A 17,209-nucleotide genomic window follows, 5' to 3' on the forward strand; every position below is an offset into this window, starting at 1 on the left:
GAACACCAGTCTTTCATCTAGTAAATATGGGAAAGCATCTAGTTCTTTGGTACTCCTATTACAGGATTTGATCATTTAGCATATTCCATAAAACTCCACTGCTTGCTAGAATGTATTCCGCCGTCATTGATTTGGTCTTGTCTTTTCTTTTCTTTCAAGTTGTTTCAGTCTGCTAGCTTGTAACCAAACTGCAGTCTCTACCAGACATATGATTTATCTTTCATAACTTTGTAAGCATATGTTGTGGGGGAATAAAATATCTTTTCTGTAGTTCCCAGCTTCAGAAGCCTGTAGTCTTAGAGGGAAATTCTTAATTGGATTAATAGTCTTTTAGCTAAACTTCTTAATGAGAATTAATGGGTGCGCATTACAAATTCCTAATTAACAATAGAGAATGGAATTGAATAAAAGACTCCCTACTATAACTAAAACACCACAACAGCAACTTAATGTTAATAATGCTTTATGTTAAAGTGGTATGTCTACAATACAATATGGATTTAATTAACCACTGAATTCAACACATTGATTCTCAGTGTACAGTATATTTTCTGCTAGCATTTACTGCAATGGTTTCTTGCTAAATCAACATTATAATCCAGCTTTCATTTCCCACCAGATGATGAAACATGCCTGGGATAATTATAAACATTACGCATGGGGATTAAATGAACTGAAACCCATATCGAAACAAGGACACTCAAGCAATTTATTTGGTAAGTAATATGTGCTTTTGTACTTAGTGACATCATCTGATTTACTGCTCTGAAGTTAGAGATTACATTAGAAGCATGTGGGCTCTTAGCACATGTCACAACAGCTGGTTATCTGTAAATGGTTGATTATTGAAAATAACCAAAGCAGCATTGTCTTATTGGTTTGTTCCTCACTTACAAGGTATACTACAGTGTTGCACTCCTTATATGGGGATTTTTATTCCACCAGCATGACTCCATAGGGCCCTTGAGTGGCTTCAAGTATCAAAAATAACAATTTAAAATGGTAAGGTTATCATATGTTGACCATGGAGCCTGGCCAAACTGATAAAGATTTTAAGCACTCTTCAAAATAGGCATGCTAACTACATAAGAATGGCAATTAGAATCATTCAGTTAAGCTTTTTCTTGTTGTATTATCAGCTTTGAACATCTATATCCTTTATTAATAGATAATAGTTTACAGTAGGAATTTCTGGAATATTTGAGGGAGCCTTGTTTCTTAATTTAAGAACTTCCATAACAGCAACAAAAATAGCCTTCTTGTCCTGTAGATCTTTTCTCCTTTAGCTGCTTCTATTTTGTGCTTAAAACAGTGGAATCCAAGCTTTTGTTTCATTTAATGTGCTTTAGCCAGCCAGAATTCTAAAGTGATAAATTCAGTTGTCTTTTGGGTTGCATGTTCATGGTAATCTCCATCTCATGTTTGGAAACTTCTCTTTAGTTGCTCAGTAGTGAAGTAAAAGAGCCTAAAGTCCAGTAGTGTTTAGAGAGTCAGACAATGGGCAGGGACACCAGGTTCAAATTCCCACTAGAATATAAAGTTTACTAAGTGGCTTTGTGCACTTGGACCCTAGCTAATATCACAGGGTTGTGGTATGAAATGGAAGGGGAGCAGGACTACCTTTGAGCTCCTTGGAGGAAAGGCAAAATATTAAGTCATAGCTACCAACAAAAAAGCAGCCCTGTATCTCCTTCCCTATAATGTTGAGGGAACAGTACATGCAATCACCATCCAGATTTCCCAGTTCATGCTCTTTTTACTATGATCATGGAATTATTTATTGCCTTCTGTAACACTGTATCAAGGCAACGTGTTCCACTTCATTCATGATGAGAGAGGGGGAAATCTGTTAAACATTACCCCACATAGGAATGAGATGGAGAATATGAAATATGGGGTTGTTCTTAGTGACAACCTTTTGCTTGCTGCAATTCTGCATGACGTTTTCTACTCTGGGAAAAAATCTAGATGAAAGACTTGTTTATAGACTATGTCTTAGCTGCCGTAGTGTAAACCCATGTGCATTATGGTAAATTTTATGAGAAGCAGAATATTTGCTATGCCACAGTACTTAGAATATACTCCTTACTGACACTTTTTTCTTCTACCAAAAGGCCATTAAATTTATATTTCCACTTTTGGAAGAATTGTTAAATATAGTGGAGAGCAATCTTGGTAGCTGGCTCTTTTGATTAACAGTTCAAGTTTGTTGCTGCTTCTTTTAAAACTGTGGTCTAAAATGCCAAGGTTGGAAAGGAAATAACAGCTTTTCTATGGGGCTTTACATATATTGACCTTGGCACATGTTAATAATTATTCACTTCTGGCAACATAGATTGCAAACTAAACAAATACTGTCAAGGAAAGGTCTAATAGCACAGAGAGCAGGTGTAACACCACATTCTTGCTGACTCAATGGTTTAGCCTGGTATAATTGAAGAGGCTCTGTTACGTTGTGAGCACCACAGCGCTCATAGTGGCTGTGTTATCTGTAGGGTATGGTAGTGGGTGTATGCTTCACCATCGCCTTTAGGAGCGTCTTTAAATCCTTGATCCAGTGGTAATTGGGATAAATCATCAATATCCCCATTTTGGGGAAGGTGTTTGAGAGAGGGCAGTGACAGTTCAAGTACATTCACTCTTGTATGATGCAGATTATCTTGACCATTACTAGTCTCGGTTGTGATCTGGTTTTTGGGTCTGAGTTGTCCTCGGTCATCTTGATAGATGACATTGCTTGCGAGAGAGACAGTGGGAGTGCAGTCATGTTACTTGTTCTTGATATTACAACAACATTTGATGCCATCAACCATGACATCCTTCTGGATCTCTTCTGTTGGTTGGGAGTTGAAGGTACTGATCTTCATTGGTTCCACTTCTTCCTGCAAGTCCAGAAAGCAGCAAAGGAAACAGCTTATATTGTCTACACTGACTGGCAGCAACCCTGCAGTGTTTCAAACAGGGGATACACTTAGCTGTACCTGGAAATACCAGGGATTAAACCTAGGACCTTCTGCATGCAATGTAGATGCTCTGCCACTGAGCTCTAGGGACTTCCAAATGTGTTTGCCCTCTAGTAGTTAGGCTGTGGGGTACTATTTTGTCCCCAATGCTATTTATCATCTATATGAAGCTATTGGGGGTGGCCATTACAAGATTTGGAGAACAATGGCTTCAGTAAGCAGATGGTTCTATCTCTCTGTAATGCCCAAGTCAGGAGTCAACATGCAAGCCCTGAGCTGGTTTCTGGATGCAATGGTGGACTGGATGAGGGCCAGTAAGGTGAGCATGAATACTGGCATGATGGAGGCACTGTGTATAGGTAGTCCTCAGGTCCAGACAATTTGTCTGGATGTAGTTTTATTCCTTCTGAAGGACCAAGCTTGTAGTCAGAATGTAGTCATTCATCTTCATTACTAGAGGCTCAACTGACTTCAGTAGCTAGCTTTGGTTGGTATGCCCACTATGTCTGTTCCTGGGCAAAGATAATCTAGCCACAGTGGTCCATGCATTGGTAATCTAAAAATTGGATTTCTGCAAGGATACTATATACAAAATACTGTGTGTGGTCACAGGGTGGGGAAATTCCCCACCTGAAAGAATGGTGTATTAAATCATAGGAAATAACAGTTTTGAGTGAAATTACTTGGTGTATCTGGGTTCAACAAGTTACAGAATGAACAGGTTCAAACATGATTGGGCACAGTGTATAGAACAATGAAATAGCAAGCAGATGAGAATTTTTAAATCCTTTGTCAGAGTTATGAGATATGACTATGATATTTTTACTTCTAAAGTTATTTTTGCTGGTCTTTCTCTTTTTATAACCTTAATTTTTATTACAGTTTAGATCTACATGTTGTATGACATATGTATAAATTGATTTACTTCTGTGTGCACGCAGACGTGAAGATCACTGCAATGCACTCTGTGAGACTGTCTGCTCTTGAAAAACAAAGTTTTAAACTTAGCCTTAGTTCACATTGCATACATCTTCTTCATACAAAGAAAAAAACTACTGTCGTACCTTGGTTTTGGAACAGCTTAGTTCACGAACAACTTGGAACTCGAATGTCGCAAAGCTGGAAGTAAGTGTTCTGGTTTGCGAACTTTGCCTTGGAAGCTGAACGTCCGGTGGACTTCCAGAACACATTCTGTTCGAAAACCAAGGTATGACTGTATAGGTAAATCTAGTACCAATGGTATGAACAAACATAATTTTTTTACAAGTTTAGTTTGGGTTATAGTAAGTAGCAAATGTATAGCAGACCCTGTATGAGCTAATTTGTTTCAGGTCCTAATAGCTTAAGTGATGAATATAAAACAATAGCAGAAAAAAGGCAGCAACAAAGAAGTTATTTCTGAAATATAAGCAGATTTGAGAATTTAGATTAAAGTTCTTTTTATATTGGAGGCTCAAGCTGCAGGCCATTGAATACAGCCTATCTCTTAGTACTTTCCTGAAAGGCCATGAAATGTAATGCTTTTACTCTGACAATTTGTTGCTAGTCTATTGCAAATCACAGGTCAGGCAAACATCCTTGTAAGAACTGCTAACCTACCCTCCCCTCCCCTTGATGTCTATATATTCATATATATATGAATGAATGACATGGCATACTTAAAACTCTGATCCAAGGCTCTTCTGCAGATGCTAAGCATCACAATTCAGTGTGTCCTGCTTTTAGAGACTTAAGAAACATGCTATTTCAGTGGATAAATTGTCCTGCTGGAGCCATACACTGAAGTTTGTATTTATAGCTTATGCTGATTTAATAAGATAAACTATTTTAAATCCAATAACACTTCTTCTGGCAGCATAACTAGTTCCAGGATTTATTGGTAAATCAAATAACTTTATCCTGTTCATGCTATTAAATTGCATTACCCTATTTTGTCCTCTAAATGATGTCATGTCAAGTAGCATATTTGTCTTGGAAGGCTTTTCTGAGTTTGTTTCACAGAGGAATGTTGTTTAAAGATGGTTTTAAAATATAGGAATAAAAACATGGTATTTGCCTTCACAATATAACTAAACTAAATTGCTGGAGTATTGTGAGTAGTACCACTTGATAATGCATTTATTTCTCTGTAAACATCCAGGGCTAGTTCCCACCGCTTGACTACAAGCCATGTTATCTAACACAGAAAAACCAATAGCAGTGGTGTTTGATTTGGGATTATACTATCTCACACTTGGAATAAACATGCAGGCCAATCCAATGCATATTTAATTAGAGGCAAGTCATTGGGAGTTACCCCCTTGTAAGTGTACATAGTGGTGCAGCTTCAAGTAGTATAAGAGAAAAAAATTGTAGGTTCTCATAATAGGGTATGCTGAATTTTTCAACTTTAACTTTCAAAAAATGAGGGTTGCTAAAAAGTTGTAACATGAGTTGGGAATTCAAAAGATATTTTGGTTAAATAAATATACCTTGGTTCTCAAACTTAATCTGTTCCAGGAGTCTGTTCGACTCCCAAAACCATTCAAAAACCAAGGCGTGGCTTCTGATTGGCTGCAGGAGCTTCCTGCACTCAAGCAGAAGCCACATCAGACGTTCGGCTTCCGAAAAACATTTGCAAACCAGAACACTTACTTCTGGGTTTGCGGCATACGGGAGCTGATTTGTGCGGCAACTAAGCCATTCGAGAACCAAGGTACAACTGTAATTAGTTTTGATTTGTACTTTGCAAACAAATATTGACTTTTTAACATTTTGTGGAATTTCCAGTAATTTAAAACTTGTCATTTTTTTAAACAATGTGTGTAAAATTGCATAATAATCATTAACATGATTATCTAGTATGCTTGAGCATAACAAACAAGTTAAAAAGTGGAAGCAGCGAGAAGATGAGAGAAGGCTTGTTGAATATAAGCATAGAAGTGGATTAGATGATTCAATACCATCAAACGAAATAATTTTCTGTGCTGATGAAAATGAATAACACATAGATGATGACCAAGATGGAAATGATGGAAGTTATGAATTGACATTAGAAAAGCCAAATACACCTTCCACTACTGATAAAAAGGCAGAGTTCAACACAATAGAAATACATAATGTTGGTATGCAGAGCATCAGATATGGTATTGGCCTACTTGCCACAGCTGCCTTTATGGATGCCAGCTTGATCACTGAAGAAAAGAGACTTGCAGTCAAGAGGGCCTAAGAAAAAGTTCTGAATCCCGGGCTCAGGAATTTGATGTTCTTTGTTAGATAGGTGAAATTCACTGCATTTTCTTTGATGGCCATGAAGATACAACTAAAGTTATGCTGAAAGCAGACAATTCAGATCAGCAGTTGTTCCCAGAATCATCATAGAGCAGCATATTCTTTCAAGCCAAATTTCAGCAGTGGGGCAGGGATGCTGCAGGTGGCAGGGAAGGCCTCTGTGGGTGCTTCCAGGTGCCACATTGGTTGACTCATGAATCAGAATGTGCAATCTCCCTGTAGTTTAGAATTGAGCACTTGAGAATTCAGCCAGTTTTCAAGTTCATGTATTCAAACCTTTGAAAAGATGAGGTATGCCTTTCTCTTTCTCTTACTGTTCTTAGTGAATGGAGAGTCATATGTTGGTGTGGGACGTGTGGTTCAGCTTATTATTTGTGCTTTTATTGCTGGTTTTACAGAAAGGACATTCACACTGATGTGTGTTGTTTCAAGGCACTTATATGATTTTGCAATTGCCAGTTGAGGCCCATTCAGAAGTTGTTCGCCAAAAGAATTGCTTACATTTTCTTTACATGCTAATGTTCTTGCATTGTTTGCAAGATATCTCATATCTTTTTCTGTAAAATATTTGTCGTTGTACACAGCTATAACATTTCAGTAGTTAATGAATAACAAATGCACTGTTACAAGAAAGACTTGTGTTAACTGAGGAGTCAGGTAGAGGAGAAATAGCTAAAATGATGTGATTCAGAATAGAAATGCGGAGACTTAAAAAAAAAAACACCTAACAAACTACCACCTTTCTTGCACCCAACCTTCTCATCATGGTGAGACGCAATATCATTATATTCTGTAACAGAATAAGAGCATCTTATAGACAGGGCCTGGAGCATAATAGAACTGAGGCACGGAATCCAAAATGTATTATTGGAGGAATATGGAGTTTGAAGAAATGTCGCATGCTTGCAGGGGGCTGTGTGAACAAAAGGATGGTGTTCAGGTAGTATAGGAGGATAGGAAAGAATCCCAAATAGTGCTCTTAATGCAGGAATCATAGTTATTATTCAAGGTATTCTGTTTCAATCATAAGCTTTCTACAAAATGAAGTATTTTATTATTTATGGACTGATATTTGATTTGCAGGCCTGTTGACAAGAAATTTACTTTCACAAATGCGGACAACTAGACCATAGCACACAAGTGTGCATCAGATTTTCAGTGCTATAGAATAGGACACTAAAGCAAATTTAAAAATCCAGTTACTGTAAGGATTTTCCCTTCATAATATCTGCAACTCTATTGTAGTTAGTGTAGACGGAGAACCATGAAAGTTATTATGATCTTTGTCTGCTTTATAAATATTTCTTGATAGAGCAGCAAAAAAAGCTTATCATTAATTACAATGCTGGCCCTTTTCAGGTAATATTCAAGGAGCAACAATTGTCGATGCCTTGGATACACTGTACATCATGGAAATGAAAGATGAATTTAAAGAAGCTAAAGAATGGGTAGAGAAAAATCTAGATTTCAATGTGGTGAGTATTGTGTTCTTTTTCTACTGCTTGCACACATAGCAACAACCCTGATTTGAAGAATGTTCAGAGATACTGGGTTTTTTTAGCAGTCCTCAGAAGAGAATCATAGTACTGTAGAGATGGAGGGGACCACAAGTGTCATCTAGTCCAGCCCCTTGCAGTCCAGGAAACTTTTGCCCAACATGGGTTTCAAACCCAGAACAGGCCTAGGCAAGTTTCATTCTAAGCAAGTTACTTATCTCACCCTTATGACAATTCTTTTTCTCTTCAAATGAGACCGAGCTTTAAACTTTAAATCTTTAGCTAATTAACACAATTCAAATGGGACTTCCAGTATGTCATTTTGCTTTACTACCTATTTAAAATGTAAAATCCTTGAGTAAGAATCTTTCTTAAAGGTAATTGTGGGAGGTATATGTTATAAAATAAAATTTAAATGCTAGTTAAACTGTGTTCTTACTTAGAAAACATATGTTAGGTAGACAGTTACTTTAAAAGACCTTCATAACTACCTCTGTCCCAAGAGCTGTAAACCTGGGTGTCATATTTCTGTAGTAATTGTGTTTTCCCACCCCATGGGGCTGTTCTAGAGAGAATCTGAATGTAATGCTAGAATGTGAACAATATTTTGTTAGACCAAGGCAGCAATTAATGATCTGCCTCCTATTCTTAAAGTTGAAAAGTGGCTGTATCACCTCAATTTTTCTCAGCATATAGCAATTAAAATTTCAGGAAATCCCATTCAAACACAAAATTATAAGCAGCAGCACCTTTCCATTTATCTGTTTCCTGCATGTCTCACTGAAAGAAAAATCTTTCTGCCAAGGTATTGTTTGTCAGGTCACTGTGGAATTGGTATTTATAATCACCTCGATGTTTCCCAGAAGTCTTTATGTATTTAAATCTAGCCTTTGCTGCATATTCTGATGATGTTACCAAAGGAATATCTAACTAAATACATTTTTAGTTTTAATCCTTCCTAATAAATGGGAGTAATTTCATGCAAGATTTAATGAAATTAATTCACAAACAGTCGCATGCCTATGTTATAAATAGGGATCAACTAGTTAATAAACAGGAACCAGAGGGTAGCTAAAAATGGAATAAAGTCATAAAAAACGAGTGCTGCAATGTTCTGTATTAAGACTAACAGCATTTAGTGTGAAAACTGGAGATAAGGATGATTGGTGAGATAGCAAAACTTGTGGAAGACAGTAGTCAGGATAGAAAATTCCAAACAGACCATGAAGAGCTTCAAAAGCAGTACCAGGGAATATGTAGTTCTGCGTAAACACAAAGTGATGCAACTTGGGACATAGAATTCTAACTTCCTTTGTGATAAACTTTAAATTTATTATTTCTTTTTTATGTAAAGTCACTTTGAGTAGCCTGTGGCAACAAAAAGCATCTAATAAATGTAATTGATAATAATGATAGTAAATGGGCTTACTCAAAGAAACTTCCAATGAACAACAACAAAAGACAAATGGGTGAAGCAATCCAATGATTAAGGGAAGGCTTCCTCAAACTCGGTCCTCCAGATGTTTTTGGCCTACAACTCCCATGATCCCTAGCTAGCAGGACCAGTGGTCAGGGATGATGGGAATTGTAGTCTCAAAACATGTGGAGGGCCGAGGTTGAGGAAGCCTGATTAAGGGAGATGAAGAATGTGTGATGGCAGAGCTGCCAAATTCTGAACATAGAGTTCTGCAGAAGGTAGAGAGGAAATAAATTCACTCCTGAATTATCTGATTTTAAAAGAACAAAGGTGATCTTAGTATAGCATAAACAGCTGGTAGTTTGCCAACATATGGGCAACTATTCAGTCAGGGGGCCATATTACCAAAGTCTGACTCTGGTAATAACCAGTGCTGACTTGACTGGAGTTGAAAATCCACATCTGACCCAGCAACTTTTAGAACAGGCTTGCTCTGCAACTTTACAGTTCAGTGAGCAAGTATATATTCTTCCCCCTTCCCCCACTACAAAGACATATTAGAAGGAAGTCTTCATATTCCCCTGCCACTTCCTGATTCTAAATCTGCTCCTCCCAACTCTTATCCAAATACTTACCGTACTTTTCTGTGTATGAGACTAGGGGGGTTTTTATTTTAAAATTATGTTCAAAATTGTGGGTCGTCTTGTACACAGATACAATATCCCCATTTTCTCAATTTGGAGTCCCCCAAAATAGGGGGCATCTTATACATGGAGGCGCGTTATACATGGAAGAATACAGTGCATTATTTCTCTTTCCTGACGTTTATGGTATATTTGCTATAGAAATAGGTTGCTGACAGACACTTAGTGTTAAAATCCATGATTCCTGTGTTACCTTTTTCATCTTCATCCTCATATATGGCCTACTGATTTTCAACTGCATTCATCAGATATTTTATTTCTTACATTTACACATGATATATCTTTATAGTTTTCTGAAGCTTGCGAGAGGGGAGAGAGTATTTTAAGTGCCCCCCCCCCATCTTTGATTTGAGACTTCATTCATTATCTGCTCATAGGGAAATCTGATACAGGCTTGAATAAGACTCCTCATTGTCTTCTTCTTCCCCACATTCCCATTCAAATGCAGACTGGTTTCCTAGAAGTTAAGTAAAGCCTCTTCAGCTTCTCTTCAAATCTCTCTCATCCACATGTTTTCCCAGGGTGATGCTAGCTTGCCATAATGAGCTTAAGGATAGCTCTCCTATTAAATACAGAGCTTTCATGTCTACGCTGACTACAATCTCTTGCTTCATTTGTTCCACATGCCTCAGTGGATTGTGTAACGTACTCTAGAAATGCTATGGTTTGTACAGTTGTTAGCTTCAGCAAATCTGCAAGGTTTATTTAGGGCTATAATTTAAAATGATAGTATCCTTAGATTGTATGAGAGAAAGTTGAGTAATTTAATATATGATAAAAAGTTTTAAGTTTTTGTGATATCTTTTCTCTCCACATTTAAAACAAAATTTATCATGTTATGGAATTGATATACTAATAAAGAGAGCTGTAGCTGTATGCAAAGTTTTTGCCTTGTTATTAAAAAATTGGCATATGCTAGGCAGTAATTAATGGCCTAACTACATATTAAGCACAGGCTGTTGTTTTTAAGTGCTTAATTTTGCTTTCTGGATGAAAATCAGCCCCATAGAGTACTAAACAGAAGAATCGCCTACAGCTGCCAGTTCTCCACCAAGACGTTATTCTGTGGCTGCTCCTGCTCCTGGCAGTGTTGTTTATAGCAGACAGTCCATTCAGGGGCAAATAGGAGATGGAGGAATTTGGATGAGAAACCACTGCAGAGTCCCAGTCAAGATCAGGATCATGTGAATAGTGTAACAAACAATACATAATATATTAATTGTTGTAAAATGGTGTAACTATTTGCAACAAAGAAATGGGCATAAAGAATCTAGGAAGAACTGTCTTCCCTGGAAAGACAGGGAATAATAACAACATCATGAAAATGTATTTGTCCCATAGAGATATGATTCACAAAGAGCTTTTGCCAATAATCCTATTCTTAGGGTTTTGTTAAAAACAAAAACGTAGTGCTGTGGATATGGTAAGGGTGTGAGGTTCAAATGATTTTAGTAGTCTGTTAAACTCTTCCTTAGGTGAAATATTTCCTTCATTGTGGAAACAATAAATACATTTTCTTAGAATTTAGCTGATGTTTCTGACTTTGTGAAGCATCGTTTTATTTCTGCTTCTGGATATAAACTTTTTCATTCTACATTTTGAAGCTTAAAACTGGCATAAACACTGAATACAAATTGGGCAAGAATTATGCTTAAATCTTTGGATAGCTTATCCTCCTGGAGGCAAAGAGTTCATAGTAACTTCACTGTCTGTGATATGGAGCCAAGTTTGTAAAAAAAAAAAAATCATGGATACAGCTTGTGTTTAGTGAGGCGAGAACCTTACCATGAGCTTGGGTTCAAACAACGTGCTCAGCCAAACCTTGACTTAGCTCAGTGCAGCACAGGAGTTAAAAGCACCAGGAGGAGCAAAGCAGCTGCAAGCTCCTCTCGAGGTGCCTGCCAAAATTTGGCTTACCATGTCATGCAGACCAGACCCTAGAAACAACTGGATACTACTGCAGACCTTGTATTTCCTTTTCATGTTGAAAATTCACTATAATTTACCAAAAAATGTATTGTATTTGTATTCATAGAATGCAGAAGTTTCGGTTTTTGAAGTGAACATTCGCTTTGTTGGTGGGCTGCTTTCAGCATACTACCTTTCTGGAGAAGAGGTAAGATCATTTATGGTCTTCAATAGTAGCTCTAAATCTATAATACTGAGTAACAGGTTAAAGCCCAAAGTTTGGCTTAAGGGTCCGGAAGTTAGCCAACAACACACCAGGGACTGGCTAATTGGAGAAATGCTGCCAGCACATAAGTCTAGTGCTCAAAAGCTTGCACTACCTCCTCATACACTACCAGGCCGGGTTCAAAGCCCTTAACAACTTGGGTCTGGGATGCCTCAAAAATGGGAAGACCTAATCACTGAGCTCTTCAAGAGAGTCATAGAATCATAGAGTTGGGAGGGACTCAAGGGTCATCTAGTCCAACCCCTCAATGCAGGAACTTCAGCTAAAGCATCCATGACAGATGGCCATCCAACCTCTGCTTAAAAACCTCCAAGTAAGGAGAGTCCATCATCTCTTGTGGGAATCTGTGCCTCTCCCAGACTCTCACTCCCAAAGTTCCTGTAAACTACCCTGTATGTACCGTATTTTCCACCCTATAGGGCGCACCGGCCCATAGGGCGCACTTATTTGGGGGGGGGGAATAAAGGGGGGATTTATTTCCCGCCCGAGCCCCAAAGAGCAAAGAAGCCATGACAGCGAGTGGGATGGATCCCGCTAGCTGTCCTGGATTCGTTTTTAGCCCCAGGGCTGGGGGTCCGGGAGCGATGGCGAGGTTGCGCAACCTCGCCATCGCTCCCGGAGCTTGCCGGGCTGGGGCAGGGGAAGCCCGAGCTTCCCCCAACCCCAGCCCCCAGAACAGGCTGCTATCCGCAAGCCTTGGGAGCCCAGCAGGAACTCCCGCCGGGCTCTCCAGGCTTGCAGATATCTTCCCGAAGCCCAGGGCGTACCCCACTGTGCTCCCCGGGTTTCGGGCTGCAGGCTGCTGTCCGCAAGTCTTGGGAGCCCGGCGGGAACTCCCGCCGGGCTCCCAAGGCTTGCGGATAGCTTCCTGAAGCCTGGAGAGCGAGAGGGGTCAGTGCGCACCGACCCCTCTCGCTCTCCAGGGTTCAGCGAAAGCCTGCATTCGCCCCATAGGACACACACACATTTCCCCTTCATTTTTGGAGGGAAAAAAGTGTGTCCTATAGGGCGAAAAATACGGTACATACTCCAAATGAGGAGTTCATCCCCCATAACTTTGAAATTCTAGAAAGGTGGATGTCCCCTTTTTCTTTCTTACATACACAGTAGTTGAAAAGACAAAAATGGGAATTCTTTTGCTTTTCTTTGAGAAGTCTTGGGATATTGTTCTTAGGGTGCCTGTACTTAAGTGTAGGGTTGCAGCAGGGCAGGGAAACAGTGTGAGCTTGCGCTGTATCATGCTGCCTAAAATCAGCACAACTATTTTTCCCTGACGGCAGGATTCAGCTTATGAGTCCCGTCAGCAGAGACCTTGTACAAGGTCTTCTGTTTGCATAATGGGGCTTCTCCCTGGTCAGCTCCCCACACTGCTCCCCACCTCCAAAATTTGCTCAGTGGGGACTTGGAAGAACCAATGGAACAGCACACAATAAAAGGAGAGAGGAAATATTCCCATGCAGCAAATGTGGTGTTCAGTTTCTCTGAATTTCCTTCTTGATGCTGTGCTGTAGACTCCTTCTTACTTGTGGTAACACTTTCACCAACTTTACACCATCAGACAACTTTGTCTGATAGCCTCCGCTTTACATCCGCAGTTTTCTGGTCCCACAGCAAACTTTGCTTATGTTCCATACATTACACCATTTTGTGGTTATCAGTATTATATCCATATTTTATTAGGATCTCTGAGATTGTGAAGTAATTTGACTTGTCCTAAATGTAATTTGGCTTCTAAGAATGGAGACCTTTTCATGTGTCTCCCTGAAAGAATAAATTACTTCAACTACTTAATAGATAAAACAGTAGGAAAATGACATTACAATTAACTTTTAACACCTGCATACCAAATTGGATTGCTACTTAAAAGATGCAACAGTTCAGAGCATTGAATTTGGACATTATTTATTTAAGGTAAATACCTGCTTATTGAAACTGCTAGGGGTGTGTATAAACCACAAGATTCGGTTTGGACCCCACTTCATTGGTTTGGAAAAGAGCAACATTTGATCCCTTCTAAGTGGATGAATCCTGCCAAATTTCAGAATGATAGCTGTAGCAGATCTGCAACACAGCCTTTGCAGATTTCACATTGTGGTAACCAGGCTATCGGGTTGGGTCTATGGCCCCACCTAGTGGTTGAAAGGCAGGACAACATATTGGGATGTAGATCGCTCCCAATATGCCTTTGACGAAAGCTGTACACATCTTCTCTGGCTCCTGTTACTGATTTCTCCTCAGGTGTTTCCTCTGTCTCTTTAAAGCTTATTTTTTCTAATTATTCTTTATGTGAGTGGTATGTGGCATGATGTGTTTTCCAGAGTGTTTTTGTCTGTTTGGTTGGTATGATTGAGGGTTGGTTGTTGTTTTTTCCTCCTCAGCTTTGTCTTTTACCAGTCACCATTTTGTTTGGTTTCCCAACTTTACTCCTGTCCACCATCTTTACTGCTGGCTTGTTACTTTCCTTTCTTGACCCCTTTTCCTTTGCCTGGCGTGTGTGTGAATCCCTATTGTGTGTTCCCTTTCCCCCTTCCCTTCTGTCTTCTACTGCTTTGGGAGAAGAGATTGAAGTGATTTGCCAGACTTTGTGTCTGATCCCACTTTGGGGCATCCCCATCGCCTGGGTATTCACCCATATAGCCTGTTGGATTAACTACACCTAGATTCTTGGTGTGTGCGTTACACCTGAGCTGGCTGGCACTTTACTGTAGGGCAACAATTTTATTATGAAGATGTTGTACATTGTAGAGGTTTCCCTAGGAAAGTAACTTGCAAAATTTCAGGACGTTGAGTGCCGTGGCTAGGGAGTTATGATGAATGAAAGAAATAGCTTCAGGCTTGTGTTGTGTTCAGTTGGCACCAAAAGTCACAGAAACTAAGCACAAAGCTGATTTGATAGGAGTGGATATTTTTGGCATGTGGCACAAAGGCAGAAGGGCTTAAATGTTCAGTGTTTTCCAAGCAGTCACCACTGGCAGAGCACAAAGAATTGACAAATCACAGAAGAGACAAAAACTAGGTGATGTATTCAGCATCCCGTCTCCCAAAGCACTGTGATTGGAGAGCCCTGGTAAAATGATGTCATCTGATTAAAAGCTAGACCTGTCTGTCACAAAAGACATCTCCCTCTCCCAGCTCTGGCATTTTTCTTCTATGACAAACTAGAGGAGAAATTTTTGGAGCCTCAGTTTGCTGTGATTAAACATCTGAATTCCCATAGTGCTTTGTAGAGATCCACTTCAGACAAACCTTTTTGAAGTGGCTCTGCTTCGGTTCTTGATTCAGGGTTTGTCAATCATTTGTGCAGTCCTAGATAATTCAATTTTTGTGACACTGAACCTGCATTTTTATTTCGTTGGAATAAATGTTTTTCTGTTTGTCATGAATTGACCTTAGATCAGCTAAAGATTGCAGTCCCTGATGTTCTAAAGCCAACAAAACAAGTATTGACCAGTTAGATGTAAAGTTTTGTTCTGCTAAGAGATTAAAGGTTGATCAGGCAAAAGATTGTGTATGTAACCAAGTAGGAAAACTTACAGGGCACTTCATGGAACTTTCAGTGTCTCCTCCAGACTGAGGTTCTTTTCAAGTAATATGTAGATAAGAATTTTATTTAGAGCAATGACTTTCATGTGCATTGAGTTATCTGCAAACTCTGTGCCCTATCTACATTTTGCATTTTTCTTCTCTGTGTTTTTACAGGGAATTTTAGTTACATTTAAAAAAAACTTTCCTTAGGTTTATAACCGTTTGTGTCATTCAGATAGGTAAGGCGTCTGTTAGCAGAATGGGAAAGGAAGCAGTTTTCAGCTATTCCCCCTTTCATCAACCTCTCTCTAAATTTACTCCAGATTGTCCTCCCAGTCCTTCAGAGCAGATTTAGGGAGGCATGGCGGATTGCAGAGAGAGAGGGAGTAGCTGAAAAGTGCTTCCTTCCCCATTCTGCTAACAGAAGTTTTACTGTTAGCTGAATTAAACTTTTTCCCACTGGGTTTTTGCTCCTCTTCTCATAAGATAAAACCTAATTAGCAAATTGCAATAGTCATTTTTTGGTAATGCGAGCAAAATCTGGACATATGAAGTGTTTTCTGTTCCTAACTCTGCTTTGTGCCAAAGTAATTCATTGTTCTCCTTTCACCTTTAAGTGCTGGTGAACAGAGGCATAGATTAGAGGCAACGGATTCAAGTGGGTGAACTGTCAGATCCACTCAGTTTAGTTACCAGCATTCTTGAAAAAACTACCTGTGCACATGAATGAAATTGGCAAGTCTTGTCTAGAACCAGTACCCTGATGTGGTGATGGACTGCCACTTGTCTCTTGGATGGGTTTGAAGCATGGCCACTAGAGCACATGCAAATAAATGTGTGAATCATTGGTGGTAAATCACATTAGCTTGATTTAGTTTGATTTTATGTTGTATGCCTCCCATGGATCACTATGTGAAGGGTGGGTTTATAAATCGGGAACTAAATAATAAAATGCAGGATTGTCTGAATGAAGAATAGAGTTGTATGTTATACATAATTTTTATGGCTTGATGAAAAGAGGAAATTATTTTTTCTTTGTGAAATTATTTTTTCTTTGTTGGAGTTATGGATTTTTAATGTTCAATTTTTATTCTATTTTGTTTTTCATATATGTAATCTATTCTGGGGTCTACAAGTCTCATAAATGAATGGATGGGTGTACAAGCAGAGCAATTTCAGAGGTTTTCCAAGACCCTTTCCAAAAATGTTCAGCTTTCACTTAAAAATTAGAACAAAGCTTCTAACTCGTTTTGTTATGGGAAAGTGTCCATGAAGTATTCCAAATCCTACTTACCATGTGTTGGAGAATGGCTAATGTGACTCTGACCTGGGAGAGTTCCACAGCTCCAGGTGAATTAGATTTTATTGTTTCTTGATTTGTCTGACTATTGCTGATTTTAATTTTACAGGTATTTCGGAAGAAAGCAGTAGAACTAGGAGAGAAACTGCTTCCAGCGTTTAACACGCCAACAGGAATTCCTTGGGCATTGTTAAATATCAAAAGGTAAAAACAAGGAATAGCTTCTGTTTGCCCTTTATTTATTGGGATGGACAATCAGGCGACAATTTTCTGTATTATCTTACCTTTTAGGCTCCTGGCTTGTGTGAATACATAACACGAGATGACACATAATTGCTCT

General features: G+C 39.0%; 1 protein-coding gene across 1 annotated transcript in view; it reads left to right on the forward strand.

The window, feature by feature from the left end:
• Nucleotides 1-17,209, forward strand: part of MAN1A1 (mannosidase alpha class 1A member 1) — a 54,799-nt gene that overhangs the window by 10,485 nt on the left and 27,105 nt on the right. The window contains exons 2-5 of the mRNA XM_081905446.1: nucleotides 620-716; nucleotides 7,593-7,708; nucleotides 11,886-11,966; nucleotides 16,979-17,073. Coding sequence (XP_081761572.1) covers nucleotides 620-716; nucleotides 7,593-7,708; nucleotides 11,886-11,966; nucleotides 16,979-17,073 — 389 coding nt within the window. The remainder of the gene's footprint in view (nucleotides 1-619; nucleotides 717-7,592; nucleotides 7,709-11,885; nucleotides 11,967-16,978; nucleotides 17,074-17,209) is intronic.

Source organism: Podarcis melisellensis (genome assembly GCF_964234715.1).
Source record: "Podarcis melisellensis genome assembly, chromosome: 3".
Classification (NCBI taxonomy): domain Eukaryota; kingdom Metazoa; phylum Chordata; class Lepidosauria; order Squamata; family Lacertidae; genus Podarcis; species Podarcis melisellensis.